The following is a 19,905-nucleotide window of genomic DNA, read 5'->3' on the forward strand; positions in this document are numbered from 1 at the left end:
ACAGAGGCAGCATTTAGCATTTATAGAACGTTTTAACTGAATAACTGCATTGAATTTCCACAACACAATGACAGTAAAGATACCAGTGATCATCTTTAGGTTGAAACTGTCAGTTCCTCAGGTTCAGTTTCTCTGCTGATCAAATCTTCTTTTTCTCTAAATTGAATCTTTTACCATCGTTGTAACATTTTAAAGCTCTAGTTGTTGATAAAGCATGTAATGTGTTTCAGTGTTGGCTGCAGATGTTAAAGAAGAGGCTCCTGAAGAACAGAGTCCTGAGGGGGAGCAGCAGGAGTCAGAGCCCCTCCACATAAAGGAGGAACAGGAGGAACCCGGGGCCCGTCAGGAAGGAGAGCAGCTCCTGGTGAAGGAGGAGACTGATAGCAGCTTTCCATTAACTGCTGCTCCTATCAACTGTAAGGATTTCTTTTAAGCCGTGGGGGGGGGGGGGGGGCTTTTGACAAGACAAAAGTTAGAAAAAAAAATAGGAGGGTGGGGGAAGGCTGTTTTTCTTGATGGTGTGCTCTGATTGGAGAATATGAATTGCGTAGAAAGACAATCTAAATGGAAAGACAACTCCTTTGTGATCTGACCGTTTCTGAGCAAAGCAACAAAGCTGATAGCTCCTGAGCAGGTCCTCTGGATTCAGCTTTGACATTAACACGGCCTCATCAGGGCACAACAGACCATATTATACCCCCAAGATCCCAGAAAATGAGAGTTGTTGTCATGACCCTGTAAGACATGTAAAACAAGCTTATTAAATCATGTTAGCTGTTGATTGTAGTGCCGCTGTTCTCACTGTTAACTTTGAACATGGCTGAGAGTCTCAAGATAGCAAATCAGTTTAGCACTTTTTGTGTGATGTATACTGGCTGGAAATTTATTTTGTATGTATTGCCCAAAACCTTGTTACAATAATTTAAATATGGTACAATGAGAGTATTAAATAAAATAACCAGATATTTGTGGTCCAGAACAAATCATATTCTCCTCAAAACAGCAACACTTTTGACTAGTCTTGATTTTACTTGGCAGATCTGAAGTTTCAAGATAAATTCATCATCCAGTAAAACACCCAGAAATTTGACTCGTTCTAAATCAACACTGTCAATAATTATTTTGATTTCATTGTTTTCTAGTTTATTGCTGTTTCCAAAAATCACGAATTTTGTTTTATCTAAATTTAATGATAATTTATTAATTTTTGAACCAATGTTTTAGATTATTCTATTATTTATTTCTATAGTGACCTCCTTTGTGAGTTGTTGGATTTTTTTTCTCTAATACAGAAGATGCAATTATCATATGCAAAAATTTATTTGAGCAAGTTTGATACATTGTTATTTATATACAAATTAAATAGCAAATCAGTTTAGCACTTTTAGTATGATGTATAGTAATACGCAGGACCCCACATAAATAGTGGGGTCCTGCATAGACCCCTGTGGGACCCCACTATTTAACAATTCTAATTTGTGATTAGCTATTTCTGAATGCTACCCCATATATCTATACCGTTCCAGTTTTTTAGTAAGATTTCATGATTGATGGAATCAAATGTTTTCTTGGGATCAAGAAATGCACCAGTTGAGAATTTACTTTTATCCATTCTTTCTATGATTTCTTCTGTCAGCTGCATCAATGGCATTGATGATGATCTGTTTTCTCTGAAACCATGTTGATACTGTCAGGATGTCAGTGCTTTACAATAAAATGCTTTTCAATAAAAAAAATTAAATCCAGAGTTTTACTGAACTCTTTTTCTAGTATTTTATATACCTGTCAAAGTAGGTATACATGTTTATTATTATTATTATTATTATTATTATTATTATTATTATTATTATTATTATTTATTTTATTTTTTATCTTTTTTATAACAAATGTTGTTATCAGCATATTTAAACAAAGGAACAACCTTTGCAATTTTACAAATAAGTTAGATGAAGGTCAGCGTACTTTTTTATCCATACATTTATTGACTAAATGTATTTCCTGTTATATCATTTTCCAGAATGTCCTCATCCTGTAGGTTCAGATAATTTATTTGTTCTACTAATTTAGCAGAACAAGTAAACATAAAAAGGCCAAGGTGATGAATAAAAAGCAAAGACAGCAGTTAAAACTAAACAAGAAAAAGTAGTACTTAAATCAAAGAATTAACTCTAAATGAGTTACTTAAATACATCTCTATTAAAATGTGCCTCTGTTCAGACTGAGATCAATATCCTTTCTAATTTGCATAATGTGTTTCAATGATTACTGCAGATGTTGCTCAGAAGCGGATTGTTAAAGAAGATTCTTTAGACCAAAGACCTCATGCTGACCTGCATGAGCCAAGTCCCCCTCACATAAAGGAGGAAGAGAAGGGAGTCTACATCAGTCTGCAAGGAGAGGAGCTCCATGGGAAGGAGGTGATTAATGCTATCAGGTTTCCAGTTGCTACTGCTCCCATAAAGACTCTGGATGATAAACAGTCTCTGCTGCTCTTACAGCTTTATCCAGACCAAATTAAAGGTAGAGAGCTTCCAGAGGAGAATGATACAGAAGATTCAATCAAGATACAAGATCGTAGAGATGCTTCCATTTCTTTAGAGACTGAAAACACTGAGAAAGATGAGGAGGACAGTGATGTAGAACAGAGTCTCTCTGGGCTGAGACACTTGTCAGACTCTGGATGTAAGAAATGCTCTACAGAGAAGAAAAATGTGGACTCACGAAGGAAAGTCCAGACAGGATTGAAGCTTAGCTGCAAAGACTGCAGTAAAACATTTATTGGAAGATATGATTTAAACAGACACATGAGAATCCACACAGGACAGAAGCCTTTCTGTTGTGATCTATGTGGAAAATGTTTTAGCGAAAAAGGAACTTTAAACAAACACATAAGAATCCATACAGGAGAGAAGCCTTTTGGTTGTGATCTATGTGGAAAAAGTTTTACCGAAAAAGGAACTTTAAATGAACATATAAGAATCCATACAGGACAGAAGCCTTTCTGTTGTGATCTATGTGGAAAATGTTTTAGCGAAAAAAGAACTTTAAACAAACACATAAGAATCCATACAGGAGAGAAGCCTTTTGGTTGTGATCTATGTGGAAAAAGTTTTACCGAAAAAGGAACTTTAAATGAACATATAAGAATCCATACAGGACAGAAGCCTTTCTGTTGTGATCTGTGTGGACAAAGATTTAGGCAAAAAGCACATTTAAACATGCACATGAGAATCCATACAGGACAGAAGCCTTTCTGTTGTGAAATGTGTGGAAAAAGATTTAGCCAAAAAGCACATATAGAAATACACACGAGAATCCATACAGGAGAGAAGCTTTTCAGTTGTGATCTATGTGGGAAAAGTTTTAGAGAAAAAGGAACTTTAAACAAACATATAAGAATCCACTCAGGACAGAAGCCTTTCTGTTGTGATATGTGTGGAAAAAGATTTAGCCAAAATGCAGATTTAAAAATACACATGAGAATCCATACAAGACAGAAGCCTTTCGGTTGTGATCAATGTGGAAAAAGTTTTAGCAGAATATCAGATTTTAACATACACATAAGAATCCACTCAGGACAGAGGCCTTTCGGTTGTCAGTTATGTGGAAAAAGATTTACCAAAAAATCAACTTTAAATAGACACATGAGCATCCATACAGGACAGAAGCCTTTCTGTTGTGATCTATGTGGACAAAGATTTAGCCAAAAAGGACATTTAAACAGACACATGAGAACCCATACAGGAGAGAAAATGGCTCTGCTATGAAAACTAACTCAAACACAGCTGTATTTGCTGACAGATATTTGTCTGTTGTCATCAAACGCAACAGTCTTCTCTTGGTAGTTTGAGCATTTCTCTTGTAGCTAATGTTTAGACTTGTGTTAAAACATTTAAATTGTTTTATTCTTGATGAGCACACAGATGTGCTCCAGACTGAGCTGTAGCACATCTGTGTTCTCAGTCTATGCACACTGCTGTAACCACTAGACTCATTAAGCTAATGTAAAAAATGGCCACAGGATGTGCCCCAACACATAATTTCTGGTTGATCTTTGACAACAGCGACCTCTAGCTTCCTAAGTTACCAATTACTAACCCATAATTATTTCCAGGAGAAATAATTACATTATTAAAGGAGAAGTCCAGTCAAAATCAGAATTCGGTCTTGTCAGAATTTAGATGCAGGAAATTTAAAGTCATCCAGCTTTTGATGTCATCAAGACATGACTGCAGTCGAAGTAATTGATTGGATTCATCAGGATTTATGGATAAATATAGCTGAGTATCATCAGCATAACAGTGGAAATTAATCCCATGCTGTCTGATAATTTTGCCGATCGGAAGCATATATATAGTAAAAAGCATTGGTCCAAGAACTGAACCCTGCGGTACTCCACAGGTGACCCTAGAGTTTGAAGAAGATTTATTATTAACATGAACAAACTGTAATCTGTCTGACAGATAAGATTTAAACCAGCCTAATGCTTTCCCCTTAATCCCTACAGTATGTTCAAGTCTTTGTAGGAGAATATTGTGATCAACTGTATCAAATGCAGCACTGAGATCTAACAGGACAAGTATAGACACAAGTCCATTATCTGAGGCCATGAGAATATCATTAGTGACCTTCACCAGAGCTGTTTCAGTGCTATGATGAGCTCTGAAGCCTGACTGAAACTCCTCAAGTAGGTCATTGCTTTGTAAATGTTCACAAAGTTGATTAGCAACTACTTTCTCAAGAATTTTAGATAAGAAAAGAAGATTAGATATAGGTCTGTAGTTTACTAACTCATCTTGATCAAGAGAAGGTTTCTTAAGTAAAGGTTTAATAACAGCTACTTTAAAAACCTGTGGTACATATCCATTTACTGAGGATAGATTAATCATGTCTAAAATAGTGCCACGGATCAAGGGGAATATGTCCTTAAACAACTTGGTTGGGATTGGGTCTAACATACAGGTAGAAGGTTTAGATGAAGCTAAAATTTTAGATAGCTCAGAAAGCTCTACTGCTTCTAAACAGTTCAAACACTGCGCAGGTTCCAAAGATTCCTCCAATGCTGCCTCACTTACTGAGGACGAGGTAATCATGTTTGGGAGGATGCCAATTATTTTATTTTTAATGGAATCAATTTTATTTATGAAGAATCCCATAAAATCATTACTGCTAAGAGCTAAGGGAATGGATGGATCAACAGAGCTGTGGCTCTGGGTAAGTTTGGCAACTGTACTAAAGAGAAATCTAGGATTATTTTTATTCTCTTCAATTAATGATGAAAAATATGCTGCTCTAACTCTGCGAAGGGTCTTGTTATACAACAATAGACTGTCCCTCCAGATTAGGTAGGATTCCTCTTGGTGTGTAGAGCGCCATTTTCTCTCCAATTTCCTAACATTGTGCTTCAAGGAACGCACCTCTGAATTAAACCAGGGAGCAAGCTTCCTGTGAATAATCACCTTCTTTTTCAAGGGAGCTACACTGTCTAATGCAGAACGCAATGAGGAAGTCACATTGTTAGCAAAGGTATCGATTTGTGAATGGGAAGAAACAGCATTGCTGCCATCTACAGGGCATTTCTGCAATACTGAGGATATTAAAAAGGGGACAGACTCTTTAAGTTTTGATACAGCATTATCCGATAAAGATCTACTATAATGGAACCCTCTTTTGGGGGTGGAGAACTCAGTTAGATTAAACTCAAATGTTATTAAAAAATTATCAGACAGGACAGGGTTGTGAGAGAAAACTGTTAATTCTTCACAATCAATGCCATATGTCAGAACAAGGTCTAAAGTATGGAGCCGAGAGTGCGTCGGTTTATGCACATTTTGAGCAAAACCAATTGAATCTAGGATAGTTTTAAAGGCTACACTAAGGTTATCACATTCAGTGTCAACATGGATGTTAAAATCACCCACTATAATAACCTTATCAGTATTTAACACCAAATCAGATAAGAAATCTGACAACTGATCCAAAAGCCTGGTGGACGATACAAAACAACAAACAGAAGAGGTTTTATTGCTTTGCATTTTGGATGAGGGAAACTGAGGGTTAAATGTTCAAAAGAACTGTAATTATTAGTTGGCCTGGGACTAATTAATAAATCAGACTGAAAGATAGTTGCCACTCCTCCTCCTCTTCCCACAGATCTGGGAATGTGGAAATTTGAATAACTGGAGGGGGTTGACTCATTTATACTAACGTAGTCCTCTTGTAGCCAGGTTTCTGTGAGACAAAACAAATCAATCTGATTATCAGAAATCAATTCATTAACTAACAAAGTCTTCGGAGGGAGAGACCTTATATTTAATAGACCACATTTAATTCTTTTATTTTTTGGTTGAAAGTGATCCGTATGGATTTGTATTAGATTTTTATGATTTGTTCCTTTTAGATCAGTTTTTGATCTGTTAAGTTTTGGTCGTGGGAAAGACACCGTCTCAATAGGATAATGGGTGGGTAACAGTGCAGAAGCTGCAGAGAGGTGTGTTAAACTACGGCTCTGCTTCCTGGTCTGGACCCTGGGTTGTCAGCATTTAGGAGGACTAATAAATCTGGCCAGATTCCTAGAAAGAAGAGCTGCACCCTCCAAAGTGGGATGGATGCCGGGTCCATGTTCTCTACGTTCTTAGTCTTAGTGAGGACTTCAGAACCGGGTCCATGTTCTCTACGTTCTTAGTCTTAGTGGAAGGACTTCAGAACCGGGTCCATGTTCTCTACGTTCTTAGTCTTAGTGACCACTCAGACCACTCAGGTCTTCTGGAGCCAGAAGACCTGAGTGGTCTGGAGGGTTGATGCTCTGCTCTTAGTCTTAGTGGAAGGACTTCAGAACCGGGTCCATGTTCTCTACTTTCTTAGTCTTAGTGGAAGGACTTCAGAACCGGGTCCATGTTCTCTACGTTCTTAGTCTTAGTGACCACCCAGACCACTCAGGTCTTCTGGAGCCAGAAGACCTGAGTGGTCTGGAGGGTTGATGCTCTGATAACAAGTCTGTGATGTATTTAGGTGCTAATTCAGGGATTTATAGACTAACAGAAGGATTTTAAAGTCTATTCTCTGAGATCCAGGGAGCCAGTGGAAGGACTTCAGAACCGGGTCCATGTTCTCTACGTTCTTAGTCTTAGTGAGGACGTTCTGGATCAGCTGCAGCTGTCTGATCCACTTTTTAGGCAGACCTGTGAAAACACCGTTGCAGTAATCAGTTCTACTAAAGATAAACGCATGGATTAATTTTTCCAGATAATGCTGAGACATCAGTCCTTTAATCCTGGAAATGTTCTTCAGGTGATAGAAAGCCGACCTTGTAACTGTCACTACTCCCAGATTTCAGGCCTGATCAGTGGTTCCTAGCTAAAGCAGCTGAAGCTGTGTGCTAACTTTTGATCTCTCCTCTATTGGTCCAAAGAATATTACTTCAGTTTTGTTTTTATTCAATTGAAGAAAATTATGGCACATCCCTAACCCTTGGATTTGTAGTGAACAGGATTCACTGAATCATTCTGATGATGTTTTTTAACCATTTTATTTTTATTTTTGTGTACATAGTTCTTTAGCTTCTTTTTATCTTAATTTTGCTCAGTAATTTTAGCTGAGTTTCACTAGCCTAGCAGAGAGGATTTGTTGGTTGAAATATTGTTAATCCAGATAAACAGCATTCTATAGTGATGTTCTCTGGATCTTCATTTATATCTCTTAAAAATCTTATACTTGAAGACAAGTTGTCTCTTATTTATTCCTTATGTGTACAGAATTTGCTGTTTAAAAGAATGCTAATGGTGAAATCTTCCTTTCAACTATTGTCCTAATATCAGCTGTTTGGGCTGAAATTCACCAGACAATACCTTACATACCGAGGGTTATTAATTAAATATTAAATAACATAAAAACATGTGTAATGCCACAACTCCTCCATCAATTATTCTAGGCATTTAGAAGAACACTAAGTCTTCACAAAGACCAAGCCAGAATATCTCTCACTGAAACATGGCTGCAGGATCATATCCCTGACTCCAGCATCTCTGCCAGGCTTTCTGACCACATGAGTAGACAACGATTTAAAGACCGGAAAGAGAACAGATGGTGGATTGGTGGTGATGGTCAACATGTGCAATTACACAATGTTTTTAAGTTATTTAATGTTTAATAAATAACTGTCTGTTAGGTATTGTCCGGTGAATATCAGCTCGAAGGCTGATATCAGAACAATAGTTGAAAGGAATGATTTGAGCACTGGCAAACTTTTAACAGCAAACTCTGCACACATACAGAATAAATGAGTGAAAGCTTCTCTTCAAGTTAAGGAATTTATCAACAGAAATTAGATGACCATCCAGAGAGCATCACTGTACAATGCTGTTTATCTGAATTAACACTATATTTCAATCAACAAATCCTCTCTACCAGGCTAGTGAAACTTAACTAAAACTGCTAAGCAAAATGAAGATAAAAAGAAGCTAAGCTAAGGAACTATTTACATGCAAAACAAATAAGATTAAAGTTGTGATCATTATCAGAATAATTCAGTGAATCCTGGTTCATTGCATGTCTAAGTTAAACAACTAAAGTTAATCTTAAAAAACATGGATCTTAAATTAGCTTAACTAATGCGGTACCGCGCGCGAGCTATTTTTAGAAACACAACGTCACGATGACGTCACATCACGTGGTACGCAGTGGGGCAAACTCCGGAAAAGCCGCCGTTGTTTCGCTGCAAGAGACGTGCGTTAGCCTAGGTTTTACTCGGTAAACGACTGCTTTTTCCAAATCTAAGACCATGGTTTTTAAACATTGTTGCTATGGAACGTGCAACAGCGACTCGAGTTACGCTGATCGGCCGCATATGAAGGATGTTTTCTTCAAGACTGCCAAGGAGAAATGTGTGCGCTGGGACCGGGGCGGTCGGCCTACACAACAGTTCAACCCGGAAAAAGTTACCAAATTCAAGTACATATGTAGCAAGCATTTTGTCGGAGGAAAGGGCCCAACCGAAGAACATCCTGACCCAATTCCAGCGACATCAAGTCAAGGTAAGAGTATTTTGGTGGCCGACATGTTAATAAAGTAGCGCCTGCTACCATGATAGCATATAGGCTATCATGGTAGCAGGCGCTAACATGATAGCCTGCTACCAGGCTTACTCAAAAACATTTCAAATGAGACAAACATTAAACATATACCCATTCCTGGACGGTGATTGCAAACAACAACAAAAAAAAAAAAAAAACGGCCAACGCTGCCATGATCGCCGCGCAGGAAAAAAAAAAACAAAGCTTACCGTTCATCATCTCGGCCAGTTTTCCAGTCTTTTTAAGCCATCGAACCTCAAGCAATCGTTTGAGCTGAAGGTTGGTGTGTTCTTCGACAGTGCGACCAGTAATCCGTGCGCCTGGGACATCGTCTTGGGAAAGTTTAACGGCTGTAAAGTCGGTCATATCTGTTATCCGTGCGTTCTCTCCTGTATGCGTTCTCTCCTGTATGCCCTACCTAAGCGGCAAAAGGGGCGTTGCTCTTGAGACGGTGACGTCACGTGCGCGGTACCGCATTCAGAACATTGGGTATGTTTTTCAACACACTCACAATGCAAATCCCGAGTTAAACAAAGCATTATTTGACAAAATAACATTTTAAAGAATAATTTGCTCAGTAAACTTCTAGAAAATTAGATTTATTAATGGAATTATACCTCCGGGAGCTAGGGGTCGCTGTTCCGGTAGGTCACTTAAATACGCTAATCCTAAAGTTAAACAAAGCACCACCTTTAAATCGACTTTAACATTCCATGCTATTTGCAGTAATAATGCTCGTAGCATTATCGGATAGTAGTGGAGCAAAACGAAACAAACGTTATGTTTCACACTAACTGTAGTTGAATATCCGAAAACCGGAAGTTACCAGAAGCTAATAGCATTTTATCTAGCAGACTTTCGGCGCCAACTTTAAAAACTTCGGCTTTATTTTAGCCATGCTGATTGGAGCGGATGACACAAACATCAATATCCCGTCAATGTATAAAACCCTTGCAAAAAAAATTTAGGAAAAAAAAAGACAGTAGCACAGTAAGATGGCTGTAGCACAGCCTGTATGAATCTGTATGAATTGACGCCATCCAGGCAGGTTCTTAATCCAATTGATGACATTTATGACTTGTTGGTTGGCGAAGACTCTAGGCATAAAAAAATCAACTTGAAGCCATCATGCAGTACTGGCGGGGGTGCATATTTTCTTGTCCTTTTTTTTTTTTTTTGCGACTTCTAGTGGCTTGCTTTTACTGACAGACTAACAGGAAGGGGGTGGAAGAAGGGGAGAGACATGCGGCAAAGGACCGTAGGTCGTACTCGAACCCGGGTCAGCTGCGTCGAGGACTAAAGGCCTCCACCAAGGATGGGTCGCGATACCTGCTACACCCCCAGTGCGCCCGTGTCCTTCTTTTTTATATTAAATTAGTGTTTTCGACAATTACCTTGTGATATAACAAATGTTTTCTACAATTAGTTTGTGACCGTATTAAAATGTCTTTTCTCTGTATTTGTTTATTTTCATGTCTTTCTTTTAATATTCAAAAGGTTGTTTTTAGAATTAGCGTGTGTTATAATAAATTGCTGTTTTATTTATTTAATAAAAAAAATATAACCCCCAAATTGCATTCATCTTTTCTTTCATTTAGCATCACTGTGTGTGGGGGAAGGTATGGCTGAAAAAAAAATTAATGAAACGAGTATATTGCACATCAGTTCACCCCGGCTCATTTAGCGGGGTAAATAGATTACAGAGAGCTCTGAAAAGTGAAACCGGTAAGAGGATACCGGTTGAAAAGTTTCAAGACTTTTTATCAGAACAAGATACTTATTCTTTGCATAAACCCACAAGAATAAAATTTCTGAGCAATAAAGTGTTTGTCACCAGGCCTCTGAAACAGTTCCAAGCAGATCTTTGTGATATGCAGAGCTTGCCCAAAGAAAATGACAGTTACAATTATTTATTAACCGTTACCGGCGTATTTTCCAAAGGAGCGTATGTCAGGGTTTTAAAAGGGAAAACTTCGAAGTATTCTGCCCACTGACGCACGACGTCCCAAGTTCAGGTCAGCAGCACACCACCCCCACTATAAACAGTGTTGGTACTGCACTGCTTCCCCCTCCTGAGATGCCAGATAGTGGACCAGAATCGCTCCGAAGCCGTACGGAAGTCTTTCTCCATGGCCTCTCCGAACTCTTCCCACGCCCGAGTTTTTGCCTCTGCGACCAGCCGAGCCGCCTGCCGCTTCGACTGCCGGTACACATCAGCTGCTTCCGGAGTCCCACAGGCCAAAAAAGCCCGATAGGACTCCTTCTTCAGCTTGACGGCTTCCCTCACCGCTGGTGTCCACCAGCGTGTTCAAGGGTTGCCACTGCGACATGCACCGACAACCTTGCGGCCACAGCTCCAACTAGCCGCCTCAACTATAGAGGCGTGGAACATGGTCCATTCAGACTCAATGTCCCCCGCCTCCTTCGGGACGTGTTTAAAGTTCTCCCGGAGGTGGGAGTTAAAGCTCCGCCTCACAGGGGACTCTGCCAGACGTTCCCAGCAAACCCTCACAGTACGTTTGGGCCTGCCCGGTCGGACCGGCTTCCTCCACCAACCATCGGAGCCAACTCACCACCAGGTAGTGGTCGGTGGAGAGCTCCGCCCCTCTCTTCACCCGAGTGTCCAAGACATGCGGCCGCAGGTCAGATGAAACGACAACAAAGTCGATCATTAAACTGCGACCTAGGGTGTCCTGGTGCCAAGAGCACATATGGACACCCTTATGCTTGAACATGGTGTTTGTGATGGACAATCCATGACGAGCACAGAAGTCCAACAACAAACCACCACTCGAGTTCAGATCAGGTGGGCCATTCCTCCCAACCACGCCCCTCCAGGTCTCACTCTCATTGCCCACGTGAGTGTTGAAGTCCCCCAGCAAAACGAGGGACCCCCCAGGAGGGGCACTCTCCAGTACCCCTTCCAAGGACTCCAAAAAGAGTGGGTAATCTGAACTGCTGTTTGGCGAATAAGCACAAACAACACTCAGAACCCGTCCCCCCACACGAATGCGGAGGGAGGCCACCCTCTCGTTCACCGGGGAAAACCCCAACGTGCAGGCACCGAGATGGGGGGCAACAAGTATGCCAACCCCAGCTCGGCGCCTCTCACCATGGGCAACTCCAGAGTGGAAGAATGTCCAACCCCTCTCAAGGAGACTGGTTCCGGAGCCAGAGCGGTGCGTCGAGGTGAGTCCGACTATCTCTAGTCGGAACTTCTCAACCTCGCGCACAAGCTCAGGCTCCTTCCCCACCAGAGAGGTGACATTCCACGTCCCTAGAGCCAGCTTCTGCAGCCGAGGATCGGAACGCCAAGGTCCCCGCCCTCTACTGCCACCCGTTATACAATGCACCCGACCCCTTTGGCCCCTCCGACAGGTAGTGAGCCCATTGGAAGGGAGACCCATGTCGCCTCTTTAGGCTGGGCCGGGCCGGGCTCCATGGGCAAAAGCCCGGCCACCAGACGCTCGCCAACGTGCCCCACCTCCAGGCCTGGCTCCAGAGTGGGGCCACGGTGACCCGCGTCCGGGCAACGGGAACACAACGTCCATTAATTGTACTTATCATAAAGGGGTTTTGGGCTGCTCTTTGTCTGGTCCCTTACCTAGGACCTGTCTGCCTTGGGCGACCTTACTAGGGGCATAAAGCCCCTGACAGCATAGCTCCTAGGGTCATTGGCCACTCAAACCCCTCCACCACGGTAAGGTGGCAGCCCAGGGGGGGGGGGGGGGGGTTTCAAGACAGAGAAAGCCAAAAGAGAAAACTAAGTTTAACTTTGCCCTGCAGTACACTAGAAGGATCTGATTTGTATAAATAGAATACAATCGATTGTAATCTTAAAGAAAATTCCAAAATGTACAAGTGAAACGTTATACTTTTTTGTGACCATTTTCACTACAGAGGCAGCTGCACTGTATTGATGTTAAGTCAACCAGAATAAGCTGAATCTTTAACAGTTTGATCCTAGAACTTTTTAGTTGGAGATTTATCCGTTATTCAAAGTGAGCATTAGTATTTTTTCCTTTCTATTACTCATACAATAAGCTTAGCTTAAGTAATTATGTGAAGAATCTGCAGAATGTGTCCATTTACATTGATTACTCGATTGTCCGAACAATCATTAGAATAATCATTTATTAAAATAATAGTATATGAGAGCCCTAGTTAAGACATGTAAAGGTAATGTCTGCGGTCAATAATGAGTCCTAAACCTTTTGATGGCTAAAAAGAAAAGTTTGCCTATTTTGTGCTCATTGTTACTAGAGTGGCTCATGTTACTCTCAGCTACCTTTATAGTTTTACTGCTATAGGCTTAGGCTACTGGAGCATATCAGGGTCTAATTTTCTCACTCTATTGAGTTCTACTGTTCTTCAATTATGCATTATGTGTTGTCATTTCTGCTTTAACTTTCTGTTCTCTCTCTTTTCTCTTCATAGTAGGTACACCTGGTCTGGCGTTCTGTTAACTGTGACATCATCCAGAGAAGACAGATCACCCGCTACTACCATCTAATGTAGAACAGATTACTAGATCAATGTGTGCTTCTGTGCTTTTTTGTCTTTCTTGTTGTGTCTCTGTTCTGTCTTCTGTAACCCCAGTCGGTCGAGGCAGATGACCGTTCATACTGAGCCCGGTTCTGCTGGAGGTTTTTCCTTCCCGTTAATGGGGAGTTTTTCTTCCCACTGTCGCTTCATGCTTGCTCAGTATGAGGGATTGCAGCAAAGCCATGTACAATGCAGATGACTCTTCCTGTGGCTCTACGCTTCTCCAGGAGTGAATGCTGCTTGTCGGGACTTTGATGCAATCAACTGGTTTCCTTATATAGGACATTTTTGACCAATCTGTATAATCTGACCCAATCTGTATAATATGATTGAACTTGACTTTGTAAAGTGCCTTGAGATGACATGTTTCATGATTTGGCGCTATATAAATAAAATTGAATTGAATTGAATTGTTTTTATTTGCCCAAACATGGCCTCAGCCTTGGCAAAAGTCATTCATTCAGCACCGTTGGTTAAAATATTTAGGTGAAGATATGGAGAGGTTTAGCCTGTAGAAGTTTTGACCCTGTCTAGAGTGGCAAAGGAAAAAAAAACTATAAATTCACGCCTTTTCACCAAATTGCTTGTTTTAAAAATGTTTTTTTTTTTTAAAAGTCATCTCCGCGATCAGTGTATGTAAACTTCTGACTGGAAAAGTACCAGGATATGTTGTCAAAGTATAGGTGAAACCAAAGCGCAGCAACTATTTAAAAAATGTCTGAACGGTTTTGATTGAATAACTAACTTTTCTACTCCTATTTAGCAAAATCAACACTTACACCCTTTTGGGTCCTTTTTTGTATTATTTGTTGTTATTTGAACTTTATGTTCAAATCTCTCTGTTTTGTTTTTTTCTCTTCATAATAGGTACATGTGCCATGGCATTCTGTTTAGCTGCAACGGCATCCTAGGGGTCAGATTGTCAGCCATTACCCTCTTTAACATAGAAAGCATTTGTGGATCAGTGTTTCTGTGCTGTTTTTGTGTCCTGCCCTATCTTCTCCAACTCCCAGTCAGTAGTGGCAGATGGCTGTTCTAGAGGGGAGTTTTCCTCTCCACTGTCACTACTTGCAAAGGCGTCCACAATGCGGATGACCCTCCCCTGTGGCCCTACGCTCATGTAGGGCTTTTGCCAGATTGATAGTGTTAGTAAAATTGTGTTGTATGTAAATTTATGGAAAAATATCAAATTTAAACTTGAAAACCTGAGTCTTTTTTTTACTTTCTAAAGTTGTATTATCTGTCCACTCTGGATTTGTCAGATTTAACAAGAGTGACAAAAACAATTTTACACATCTTTTTGTGCAGTGTTTCTTATCATATAGCTTTTACTTTATATGAAATTTTACATAAAAATCTAATTAATATATAATCTAATCTGCAACTAAATTTGTCAAATAACTTTTTAAACTACACTTAAAGTATTTATTATTAGTTTCATTATTTAATGTATCTAATATGTTGTTTATCCGCAGTAAAATCTTTCACACTGTAACAAGTTTAGCCGAACTTTAACTAATAAATGCATGTCTTAATTACATGTACTAAAAGTACACAAGAAACAAAGGGATGGTGTGACTGTAATCATTTTTCATTTTACAGTAAAAAGTTTTTCACAGGGTACCAAATAATTTAGACAAACTCATTTTGTTTCTCTCCACAGAAAAGCAAAAGCTTTACACGATCTTAAGAGGAACAAGAGTGCAGCGAGAATGTACACATGTACACATGTGTGTGTGTGTGTGTGTGTATATATATATATATATATATATATATATATATATATATATATATATATATATATATAAAATGTGTGTGTGTGTGTGCGCGCATGTACAAGTGTGTTGTTTAATATAGTAATACAATTTTTTATAAAAACGTATGTGTGGCTGTGTTTTGAAACATACATACATCCTGTTAGAATATTCTATTACTTTTAAACCCACTAAGATTATTTAAATCACTGGACCATTTGTTATAATAGCTATAGTTTTAACGTTTTAAGCAAAAAAAAAATTTGTTCAATATTCAACGAGTTATAGTTGACTGATTCTGCGCCTGGTCAACACATTACACTGAGCTGAGCTGTAGACCGCCCCAAGATGGCGCCCCCAAATCCCGTCAGCGCCCATAGACGAAAGCGGTTGATGCGGGGTCTACTTTTATATCGCGCAGCCACGTTCATCTTTCAGGGTTCTTTGTTGTTCTGCTGTGAGTCCAGAAGCTGAAAGAGAGCAGCAGCTGCTGCAGGTGATGAAGTCTGGAAAGAAGTCCAGCAGCTGGAGGCACAGCGGAGAAACTGGAGGGAAGCAGGAGCTCAAAGAGCGGCAGGACGCAGCAGAGGAGACACCGATGATGGGGGATGTTTTCCAGCCCAGAGTTCTGCTGCACCGATTAGGTTTGGAGATTTCCTTCTTCATGCTAACTGTGTGGATGGAGCTAAAGTTTAGGAGCCGTTTTCAGCAGCTGATGGATTCCTCCTCTTCATTGTTGCAGAGTTTCCCCCAGAAAACTGGCTAAGCCTGCAGCTCTGCATAGGAGGTGCTAATGCTAGCTTAGCATGTAGCATAGAGGTGCTAATGCTAGCTTAGCATGTAGATAGAGGTGCTAATGCTAGCTTAGCATGTAGCATAGAGGTGCTAATGCTCGCTTTTGCTGGTGAAGATTCTCAGTCTTCCAGGTCATGGTCATTTCAAAAAAAAGTAAAAAAGCAAGTCCAGTTGCTCTGTTTTTTACTGTTTTTTAAATAATGCTAGCTTAGCATGTAGCATAGAGGTGCTAATGCTAGCTTAGCATGTAGCATCAGGTTTCTGTCTGTCTGTCTGCCTGGAAAAAACTCCTTCAAACAAGGCATTTTTTGTTAATTTCTTTCTAGAAAGAGGATTGCATGTTTTCTTGTGGCTGTTCTATGGAAGACCAATCCTGCCATAATTCGGGATGAATAAAGAATAAATAAATTAGTCAATAAAAGAGATACTGAGCAAAAAAGTAGCTAAAATACAAATTTGTGTGCCATAAAACGCAACACAATAGTTAAGATTTATTCAATAATTTATTCAATAATTGACCAACAATTGATACATTTCCCTTCAAATTTTTAATTTTTGTATTTCATGTCTTTGCCTTGATGCATATTTTTTATTCAAACCACTAATTTCAATCCATTTTCTTGAACTCTTTAATTTTGCTTGTATATTTATTACAAGTGCAGTGTTTCCCCTACCGTTCTTCAAGGGGGAACTCCACCCTGCCCACACAATCACTCTGGTCAATGGATATTAGGATATTAGGAGCATTAGGTGTGTAATTCAAAATAAAAGTTAAATTTATTTTGGCCTAATGTTAAAAACAGAGCAGTGTTGTCCAACTACTATAAAGATTAATAGAGAGCTGTGGACGTGAAGTGGGGGTGGGGGTGGGGAGGATATTACACACTAGGGAAGAATATTTAGTGTGCCTTATAAGCTGGTGCACCTTATGGTCCAAAAGATACGGTACTTTCAGTTCAATGTTACCTGAGTTCAAATGCAGGTAACCTCTCAGTCCCCCCCAGGAGAGAGAACTCACTTAGTTCCCCACCATAATCACATTCAACAGGATAAATGTGTTTTTTTTCTGATGTTGGAACAGAAAATAGATGCATTTGTTTATTTGTTTATCCTTAAGAGATGTGTGGCATCGTTGTTGCTGCGGCTGCCATGACAGCGGCACATTGAGCACCCTTTCAGAGAGAGAGAGAGCGAGAGAGACTTTGATGCAATCAACTGGTTCCTTTATATAGGAATTTTTTTTTTTTTACCAATCTGTATAATATGATTGATTTTGGCTTTGTAAAGTGCCTTCAGATGACATGTTTCATGAATTGCCGCTATATAAATAAAATTGAATTCAATTATTTCACGTGGTGCCCTGATTACTTCAATATACTGTGAACATTTGCTTAATACAAATATGATGATGATCAAACATCTGTGGATTATTATAAACATTAACACCCAATATAGCACGTTCTCAACAAGCAAACGGCTCTATGGTCATTTATTACCAAAAATCTGTCCATCAATGAAATAAGAAGGGGAATTTATTCTTGGAAAAGTAATTTTTTTTGCTAGATAGACCCCAGAATGGAGCTGTAGCAGATCCCAAATGTATTAAAATTGAATTAAGTTACACAAGAAAATATCAATCAATCAATCAATCAATCAAATTTTATTTGTCAATTACAATTTGCATTGCAATCGAAAAGTCAGTTCCAGTACAACTGTCCATCACATACACTTAAACAAACATTTGGGGGGAACGATTGACTGAGGCCTTGCGTTGCCAAGGAACGCAGCCAGCCAGCCGCTGCTAAATAGCGCAGCTGTCAAGGCCGCATTCCTCCAAACTGCCCCAAACCCCGTCTACACGGAGTTTACAGGCGCTGCCTTGAAACTCTCGAAGAAAGAGCAACAACATGGGGGAAAGAGGGGAGGGAGAAAAAAAAGAGACAGATGTTTGCCTATTTATGCTCTCACCTATAAAGAGACAAACAACCGACACAAAAAAACCCTCATAGCACAAAAGCACAAATAAACACAAGACAACATGTATGCAGAAGGTAAACATTTGAGATCTGTCGCGTGTGCGTAATTCATCAGTTTTATGAGTATCAGTCATGCGTGTGTGTATGGGCGAAAGTGTTTTTCTCCGTGAACGCTCTCCAGAGGCCATTGTCCTTGATGTTATCAGCCGGCCCACAGTTCAGAAAAGCATCCACAGGTGTCAGCGGGGGAGGGGGGTAGCCGGGGGCTTTTCTGAGCACTCTCCGTCATAACAATCCAGGAGTAGATAGGGAGGGAATCCAAATATGTTATTTGTTATGAGACAAGCTGCACTGCCTTTCCTGTCAGCTTTTAAGTCTTTTGCTGGCTCCACATAAATCCAATTTTCCAAATTATTGGGCTTTTTCGCGCTTCACTTCCAGATTTTATCCCATCTCCCCTTGAGTTCAACCACCAAAGTCAGTCTGCGTTCTAACACAGGCAGCTTTTCAGCTCTGCTCTTTCACATTCCAGGTTTGTCCGTTCAGAGCCAGAGTGAGCGCGTCATGCAGCCGGCAGCCTGATCAAGGCCAAATGGCTCCGACATCCGCTGTATTTGCCGATACTTCAAAAATCCACAAAAACCAATAAGTAGAGATCCCAGTATCCTTAATCCAATGTGAAAATTTCAAACGTCCAGGAATGACAAGGTCGAAAGACACACCATTTTCCTCCAGGAATTTAGGGTGTATCTCATAAAATAAGTCAAATCAGGACCGGACGGGTCCCCCTTCTGTTGCCTACCCGTCGAAAAAATGTATCAATAGTATTGAGAGACCAGCTTACCAGATCCATGTTTTTCAGAGTTCGGTTGTTATGAAGAAAGTGCTCAGAAGACAAGACATAGCAAAGCAGGAGAGGGGGGGGGGGGGGTAAAAGCTGCAGAGAGAGAAAAGACACGACCGACCTCGGAGAGAGACAGAGAGAAGTCATATTCTCTCTGTCTAATATTCTAAACTCTGACAGATCTAGATTTAAAGAGATAAATGAGAGGATTTTGAGATGCAGAACCTGGCTGCTCGCATAAAGCTGTATTCTGTTATATTAATGGAATCTAAGTTAAAAAAAAAATCATAGCATCCCCTCCCCTAAAAGATTTAAGTGATTTTTCATTGGTGATTATTTTCTGTATTTACATCTCAATATGTTAATACATGTTTTTTGGTTAAAAAATATTTTTCAACCTTCTGTTATTGTCCTTTTAATTCTGAAACAGTGATCTATTTCCACCTCTAATTCCATCTCCTTAGGTGTGAGAGTGTGTGTGAATGGTTGTATGTTGTGTTTGTCTCTGTGTTGCCCTGTGATGGACTGGTGACCTGTCCAGGGTGAACCCGCCTCTCCCCCATTGACAGCTGGAGATAGACACCAGCACCCCTCACAACCCCACAATGATAGACATGTTAGAAGATGGATGAGTGGATGGATAACAGAGGCAGCATTTAGCATTTATAGAACGTTTTAACTGAATAACTGCATTGAATTTCCACAACAGAATGACAGTAAAGACACCAGTGATCATCTTTAGGTTGAAACTGTCAGTTCCTCAGGTTCAGTTTTCTCTGCTGATCAAATCTTCTTTTTCTCTAAATTGAATCTTTTACCATCGTTGTAACATTGTAAAGATCTAGTTGTTGATAAAGCATGTAATGTGTTTCAGTGTTGGCTGCAGACGTTAAAGAAGAGGCTCCTGAAGAACAGAGTCC

General features: G+C 40.0%; 2 protein-coding genes across 3 annotated transcripts in view; both read left to right on the forward strand.

The window, feature by feature from the left end:
* Positions 1–365: 365 nt before the first annotated feature.
* Positions 366–19,905, forward strand: part of LOC118561361 (gastrula zinc finger protein XlCGF57.1-like) — a 58,190-nt gene continuing 38,650 nt past the window's right edge. The window contains exons 1-2 of one of the 2 annotated variants that reach the window (XR_004929989.1): positions 366–416; positions 2,272–2,734. The gene's annotated coding sequence lies outside the window, so the exon portion shown is untranslated. Of the gene's footprint in view, positions 417–2,271; positions 16,015–19,905 lie in introns of those variants that run through there. The other variant, XM_036133413.1, reaches the window with a different exon arrangement.
* On the forward strand, positions 2,898–4,183 carry LOC118561362 (gastrula zinc finger protein XlCGF8.2DB-like; the record flags this gene model as incomplete). The annotated part of the gene is made up of 1 exon (XM_036133417.1): positions 2,898–4,183. A coding segment is annotated over one exon (870 nt), but the record flags the coding sequence as incomplete, so codon positions are not given.

Source organism: Fundulus heteroclitus, unplaced genomic scaffold (assembly GCF_011125445.2).
Source record: "Fundulus heteroclitus isolate FHET01 unplaced genomic scaffold, MU-UCD_Fhet_4.1 scaffold_62, whole genome shotgun sequence".
Taxonomy (NCBI): Eukaryota; Metazoa; Chordata; class Actinopteri; order Cyprinodontiformes; family Fundulidae; genus Fundulus; species Fundulus heteroclitus.